Below are 7401 nucleotides of genomic sequence, written 5' to 3'. Positions count from 1 at the left end.
ATAATAATAATAATAATAATAATAAAACTATCATATTTCAGTGATAGTAAAGTCGTCTTTTATTGTGTGTTTGGAAAAGGTAACAAAACGAGTCCGTTCGGATGAGTGTGTGTCTGTGATACAGGACTCTATCTGACTCAGGAAATGAAGATCTGGTCTTCCGGTCAGAAGAGAACCGAGACCAACTCAGTCGGGTTTCTCCCAAGTTCTGTTACAGAAGGAGTTTCTGGGGACAATTGACTTTTAGTGATTGTCGTCGATTTAATTACAAAGATCTTATTGAAACTGAGCTGATCAAGACAGCGATCTCCGCGTTCAATAATGAAATGCTTTTAGCTGAAAATTGAGCGTTTAATCTTGTTATTATACATAACTCACCCTCTAGTCTCCAAAATGGATAGTGTTTAGTGCTTTGACACAATCGGTATTGTTAAAAGCGTTATAATAAAGGTAGAGTGATATTTATAGTCTCATATTATCCTAGTGCGAGCGCATTTTTTTTTTACAATCGTCGTACTAGGTCTTATAAAATGTACACTACTTGTAGGCTATATTTATTTTGGCATAAATACCAGTTCTCCTTTATAGTGCACCCTCTTATTTAAAATAGGAAATGGTTTAATTCGAACTTAAGCCAATAAAAAAGGCGCTACTGTCCCACCGGTGGTAAATTGTTGGTCTATTTTTGTGTTTCCAACTTGAGATGAAAACTTTGGCTGCTTAAACCAGAAGCGACAGAGCGCGGTCACGCGAGGCAGGTGATGCTCGCGCGCGCTTTTATAGCTGTACTTTCCCAATGTTAAAGTGATGTTATAAACACTCCCCGCTCGCCCATACATCCAGAACTCATTCGAAAGCGAGTGAATATCGCGGGTCTGCGGCGCTCAGGATCCTCTCGGTTCGCGCTCATTCATCACGGGATCCAGGTGGGCCGCGGCACCGGCGAACCGTGGCCTCGTTAAAGAGCCATTATAATGAGGCCACAAAGAGGCGAGAAATAATTGCAAATAAAAGTACGTGATGCAGAAAATAAAAAAGGAAATTAAACAGATGCGCATGTTTTCAGGATCATTGCTTTCGTCCCTTTCATGTGTTCGGTTAAATCGCTGACTGGCGAAAAATATGCAACATAATAAATGATGGTTTTCAACAGGAAAATAGTAAAAACACCATAATCATCAGCGTCAACTACCCTAGCCTAGCAGCCTATGTAATTAGGCCTATATACAAGTTTGTTCTATATCTAAGAATAATCAGCCCAGCTCGTGCTTTCTGACAATAAGGAGAATATCATTTCGCTTTTTATACAAGACAGAGGCAAAAGAGAAAAACACACGCTCGTAGTTTGTCATGCTTTATTTAATTCAAAATAATTCTGTAGAAATTATTAATTTACATTTGAATAATATAATTAACAGTACAATAAAACGTAATCTCTGAAACTCAAAACTCGTTTAATCACAGAAATATAAGCATGATAAGAAGCTGGAAAAAATAGAAGCGAGAATATAAACATTTTAAAACGAATGATTTCCCACACGGTTTAGCCCTAATAATCATGTAGAATATAAATGAATTTCATTTTAATAGGGGTTTGCCTTTTCTATATTATTTACACATTTCCTCAAAATATCAAACTGCTGTAATGTTTGGGGATGAATATGCTGTTTCTGAATGGTTTGGTAGTACTTTAGTTTACATTGTTTTGTTGGACGATTGAGGAGAGATCTGTTACAGATAACGTCTTATTTTTATTGCCTTTAATTATCTGTCATATGAATGGAGATGAAACAATTCATTCAGATCGAATGCAAACTCAATAAAAGCAAAATGATCATTGCTCCTTTCCCCAAGCAGTGAAATAAGGGAGTTTTTTATCCTTCATAACCTTTCAACAGCTATAGTTATTTGTTCAGTTGTGTGGATATAGTTATCAGTTTTGGTAGTATTTGTAAATCGTGTAGCTACACTTCAGATCCAGCTGATAAAAACATCGTTCGTGTCCGGCCGTGAAGATATGAAAAGAGTTTGCAGGAATGTCTTTGGCTGCAGAGAAAGAAATGGCGAAATAAAGATGTAAACGTGAGGCTGTAAATGCCCTTTAATCGGGCCCTGAACAAAGGACATAAATAGTTTTACAGGCAATAAAAGGTATCGTCCGTCAATATGTTTTCGTTTTTCTTTACTCCTTGTGTCTTTCACTGGACGCTCCTTAGTAAAAACAGAAAGTTCTCGGGTTCTCGGGTTCTCGGGTTCTCCGGTACTAGAGGTGATCGTAAGCGGCGGCGGAGGGCGGCGGCGCGCGGGCAGCGGAGCTGTAGTAGTACGGGGAACCTGCGGGGGGCGACAGTGAGTCCTTCGGTGAATACAGCGAGCAGAGTGTGTGTCCCTGAAGCACAAAGGCTTTCAGAAGCAGCACAGGTGTGTTTGTAGCAATAGCCAGCAATGCATTGTACAGGACAAAATGATTCATTTTCTTTTATGCCTGAAATCATTAATATATTAAGATAATGTTCAATGAAAATTTCCGTAAATTTCCTATTGATAATATATCCTAACTTAATTTTAATTAGTAATATGCATTGCTAAGGACTAGGGAATCGGGACAACTTTTTTTTGGACGATTTTCTCAATATTTAGATTTTTTTTTTTTTTGCATTTTCAATGAATTTCACAGCAAAATATTGTCATATCCTAACAAACCAGACAGCTTGTTTTTTAGATTTCATATTATATACATAAATTTCAGTTTCTCTAAATTGACCCGTATGACTGGTTTTGTGGTCCTGGGTCATATATTATTTTGTCTCGTAGAACCTTCAGGTAGCCTGCACTGTAATCTAATTAAATCAGCAGCCGGAGGGCTAACGGCCGTCTTGTGACTGCGGCATTATTTCTTTCCACAGAAACGCTCGATAGCCTGAAGACACAAAGAGTTACTAGAAGAAGGTAAACTCATGTGACTGAAACCTCATGCAATAGTTGAAGGGCACAGCACTCCTAGTTGTGTGTATGCAGGTGTTTTCTTTCCTCACATGTATATATAGTGAATACCCTCTAAGTACATACATGTGGATGCCCACATTTGCCCAACAGAGAAAAGTGCTCAGAGACACACTGCTGGACGTACCTAATATGCTGGAGTTGGTGAATCTCCAGGCGTCGCTGTAGGACGTGTAGGGCGCGTGGCTGTAGGTCTGGCCTGTGTATTCTGGACCTGCAGATGAACATGCATCCGTTACAAACAAAGAAACGAGAAGGCCAGCGCTAAACTCCGACAGCAGCTTCAGACCCAGACTGTGGTGCTGCCTGAGGTGGCTGAAGCTGGAGCTCATCGTTCACTCGCTTGTAAAGCATTAATCCGGCGGGCCGGGCAGCTGGACGGCTGCTCACTGATGCATACAGTCAGACTGCTTTAGCGTCTCTCCATCCCTCACTTCCTCCTTTAGCCTTTCATGCTCTCTCCGCCTCCCTCTGCCATTCTTTTTTTAACATTCCAATATCTAATTGGTAATTATGGGAGCCGGATTGAATCCCCCCCTTCAGTGAGTAATTGTGTATGAACGCTTCCTCTCAGCGAGCCCACCAGAAAAATAATAAATCAGACCCTCTCATTTCGCGCTTGGCAGGGCAGACTTCATATGAAAAAAGAAAAGTGCATCAGAGTCTGAGCAGCTCTCCTCCTGCCGTTTGCTCCTTAATGGATATACTCTGTGTACGCTTTCCATATAGAGTGTGCATTCATTCACAGGGCTAGTCTTTCCCTGCGTCTCTGTGGGGCCGATGGTCACGATCCCTCTGTGGGGCCCCAGCGGTCGGGTGACAGAACTCCCTTCTCTCCATTCGCCCGGATCTGCTCTACCGCAGCTAACCCGGCTACTGATTAACCCACCCATCCCTCTGTTAATCTCTAACCGGCCTCTGGGCGCTCTCACGCGCTCTATGTGCTCCTCACTTTTGACTGTTTTCAGAGAAACTGCGCCGATGTGAAAGCTGATTCACTAAACCAGATTTTTACGTTGAGCTCACTGAGCAGATGTTTTATCTAAATGAGGAGCATCACAAGCCATTTGTCATCAGTTTCAGAGTCACGGCGTACAGTGGGAAGTTGAAGTCTAAGCTAGAGTATTGCTGCAATGAAGAAATGAAGACAGATGATTCTTTTAATAACTAAGACTTGCAGTCGATGTCTTTATGGCTGAGGATTTGTTGTGCAGTTGCTAGGCTGTTCTGTCTGGTTGCTATGAGGTCACTGGTCTGTGCCTGGCCTGAGACTTTTAACTCAATACGTGACTTATCTCACAATAACTGTACATAACCTCAATAATTTTTGATGATGCAACATATTTACCGTTACATTAACATATGCAGATATGGCCTTGTTTAGAGATCTGTATCTTTGTTCAGACAGAGATCTGACTGCTGAATAGAGATTGTGTTTTTCAGTAATAATGTGCACCTTTACCTTTCAGAGAAAAAAAAGAAACATCTCTAGATGGAAAAATCTCCATAAAAGTGATTTGTGCATTTGTCTTTTTTGTACTTGTGAGAAAATGTATATTTACTATTTACATTTTTTTAAGGTATCTAATATTTTGATACCTCATTTCCATGATATAAATATTTGTTGTCAGTTGAAAGTGTGTAGGCCTTCTTTCATTATTATGCTGTTATATTATGAATATACATTCAGTGGAATAAAATGATCTTAAAGTGACAATAATATTGCTTATAACAATTATTCATGGTGCAGTATATGTACAACAAGAAGTTGTTAACAATACAGATATCTCAGCATTATCAAACAGGAGAATAGAGTGTCAGTCGTGTATAATGACTAAATTTAACACTCAATTTTAAGCTAAAGACAATTTATTATTGAATTCAGAGATGTCACTGTCTAGCTCAGTTTAGTTTAAATAGTATCAGTGCAATCAATTCACTAGAAATGAAGTTTTCCTAATAGAGAAGAAAACCTCGGGAGAAACCCGTCTCAGTCTCAATCTAATTAATGTATTTATTATATGTGAGTTTTATTTATTATTTGAAGTTTTTCATTTATATGATTTATTCATTTTATGTAATTGTAATGTATAATTATATTATTATATTTATAATTATTGTATGCTTTAACTCCTAATTAGATAGTTAATGTATGTCAATGTTGTTTATGAGCACAGTAAACCCTCCGCATCAAAACAGAAAATGTTTTTTGAATGATTGTGTTGTTTAGAAAAAGCAGTGACTCTTTCCTTAACAAACAGCACATGGGAGTTCATAAAGCTTCCTCACCTGCGACCATCCCAGTGATGGTGGACGAGGAGAAGCCGGTCTGCGCCGCTGAGGGGATGTGTGGAGGATAACCGGGCAGCATTGAGCTCGCCACGTCTCTGCCTGAAACACATCCAGATCCGTTAGTCTCAAGGTACCAAACCCACCAGACGCCGGGCCACTGCGATGATGGATGCATGAGAGATGCGTGACGCTTTACCTGCGATGAGCGGCGGGCTGCCGAACTGGCCGTGCACTGGGGCATGATGGGAAAATGAGTTGAAGCCATGAGATAAGTGGGTGGCGTTGCTGCAACTGCTAGAAATGGGTGCTGATGATGAGGTGAGCTCCAGGAAAGCTGCATTAGTGATGATGTTGGGGGAGGGGCTTGAACCGTTCACCTCGGGTGACATTTCCTGTTTCAGACAGAGTGGGAGGGGCTGTAGAGCTTCTGGGGCGGAGCAACGGTTGACGAACAGGTGGAAAAATTAACGTATGAATGTTAATTTGACGTGTAGTGGAATGGATTACAGTTATCACACATATGCAAAATGAAGGCAGTAATGGTGAATACAACTATCAAATGAGTTATGAATTTGAGGAATACCAGACTAAATGTGGCTGGACTCTGGAAGTGTGTTTTTGTGCAGTAAATGTGCCTTTCTTTTTGTAAATATCATTCTGACGAGGAGAATAAATAAGGAACTAAAGGCTTTTACGTTATGGTTTATGGGTTACGGTTATTACCTGCGACCACTGCATATCCTTGATGAGCCGCCAAGTTCCGACTGACCGCTGACGCTCCTTTACCTTCGTCCAGGCTGCCGTTGATGAGCGAGAGAGGATAAAGCGCCTGCAGGAGAGAGAGGGTCAGTAGCTGAAGGTCTGAGCAGTGTCCGGACAGCTTTTCCTGCAGTACCTGCTCTGTTTTCCCGGCCGTAGTCGGGCCGAAGCTGTCGGAGCTGTAGTGGTGCCGCTCGAAGCCACAGTCCAGGTGCTGGGACGGGAAGTGTTCGGTCCTCAGCTGTTTCCGGGGCCCTCCGCTGCCCTGAGAGTCCACACTGTGCCGACAGCTCTCCTGATCACCTGCACGACACAAGTCACGTTACTTTTAGAGCACTATATATTATACTGATTGTGGCAAAGCAGCATTACGGTGCAAAAAGAAAATAATTAGTCAATAAAAGTAATTTTCCAACTAAACCAAAAGTGTTAGGCATCCCCAAAGCAACAGAAGCAAATAATTTTTTTTACTGAAAACCTTTAAATCACCTTCCTGCAAAACCCGGAAAATGTGCTCCAGCAGATACACCTTCCACCGGTGACAGACTTTCTCGCTGACAAACATTATTTAAGTCCGTTTCAACATGCTTGTTCTTATTGCAGCCATGCATTCTCCCTAAACCCATTATTTAATGCTACCTAGAATTTAATTTACTGTTTCAAGATCAAAGTTATACCTCAAGGAAACATCAGTAAGGAACGCCGGAGCAGCATCGCAGTTCATTTGTTACGTACCCTACACCTAACTTTGATATATTTTTAGTGTCTGCAGTAATACAGCGTGAGACTCACTGTCGTCGTGGCTCCTCTTGCCCTCGCCGCTGGTCTGAGGGATTCCCAGCAGGCCGCTGATGGAGTAAGTTGAGCCCAGAGAGTCCGACTGAGGAGATTCTGGAGGAGTGACAGTCGAACTGGGAACTGTCAATCAAACAGGCCGTTTATTACTTCATTACTTCATTGAACTGAATCAGATATTACCGGTAATTGTTAGCGGATGTTCTTACTCAGCGTATGTCCAGGACTGAGGCCTTTGCTGTCCAGAGGAAGGTTGAATGGTTGTTGAACTTTTGTGCGAATAATTCTTTAACAGAAAAAGCAGCGAGTTAGCAGTGTCAATCAAGAAAATGAAGAAATGCATGTCAGGATTTTGCAGCACACTGACGTACTGTGGATGAGGTCAGGGGTCATTTACCTGTTGATGGAGCTGACGCTGGGCACGGTGTCTCCGTCACAAACGCCTTCGGCCAGCAGCCGGTCTCGGATCTCCCAGGCAAACATGGTAGGGTTCTGCCGCTTGTACTCCGCTATCTTCTCTACCACTTTAGGAGTCGCCACCTTCGGCTTGGA

The 7401-nt window shown here is 41.7% G+C and overlaps 1 protein-coding gene across 3 annotated transcripts in view; it reads right to left on the bottom strand.

Annotated features, from left to right (window-relative positions):
• Window positions 1-84: 84 nt before the first annotated feature.
• The window catches only part of pax8 (paired box 8), an 8086-nt gene continuing 769 nt past the window's right edge, over window positions 85-7401 (bottom strand). Inside the window, exons 2-10 of one of the 3 annotated variants that reach the window (XM_043238638.1) lie at window positions 7247-7401; window positions 7059-7135; window positions 6847-6972; window positions 6191-6357; window positions 6019-6124; window positions 5492-5719; window positions 5293-5394; window positions 3131-3217; window positions 86-2334 (exon numbers count right to left, since the gene is read on the bottom strand). The exon at window positions 7247-7401 is cut by the window's right edge and continues 43 nt beyond it. In XM_043238638.1, coding sequence (XP_043094573.1) covers window positions 2264-2334; window positions 3131-3217; window positions 5293-5394; window positions 5492-5719; window positions 6019-6124; window positions 6191-6357; window positions 6847-6972; window positions 7059-7135; window positions 7247-7401 — 1119 coding nt within the window. In that variant the 3' untranslated portion in view covers window positions 86-2263. Of the gene's footprint in view, window positions 2335-3130; window positions 3218-5292; window positions 5395-5491; window positions 5723-6018; window positions 6125-6190; window positions 6358-6846; window positions 6973-7058; window positions 7136-7246 lie in introns of all 3 variants that reach the window. The other 2 variants (XM_043238637.1, XM_043238639.1) reach the window with 2 other exon arrangements.

The sequence above is a fragment of the Puntigrus tetrazona genome, chromosome 5, assembly GCF_018831695.1.
Source record: "Puntigrus tetrazona isolate hp1 chromosome 5, ASM1883169v1, whole genome shotgun sequence".
Classification (NCBI taxonomy): domain Eukaryota; kingdom Metazoa; phylum Chordata; class Actinopteri; order Cypriniformes; family Cyprinidae; genus Puntigrus; species Puntigrus tetrazona.
The sequence above is the reverse complement of the archived record's forward strand: the minus strand, read 5'-3'. Positions and strand labels throughout refer to the sequence as shown.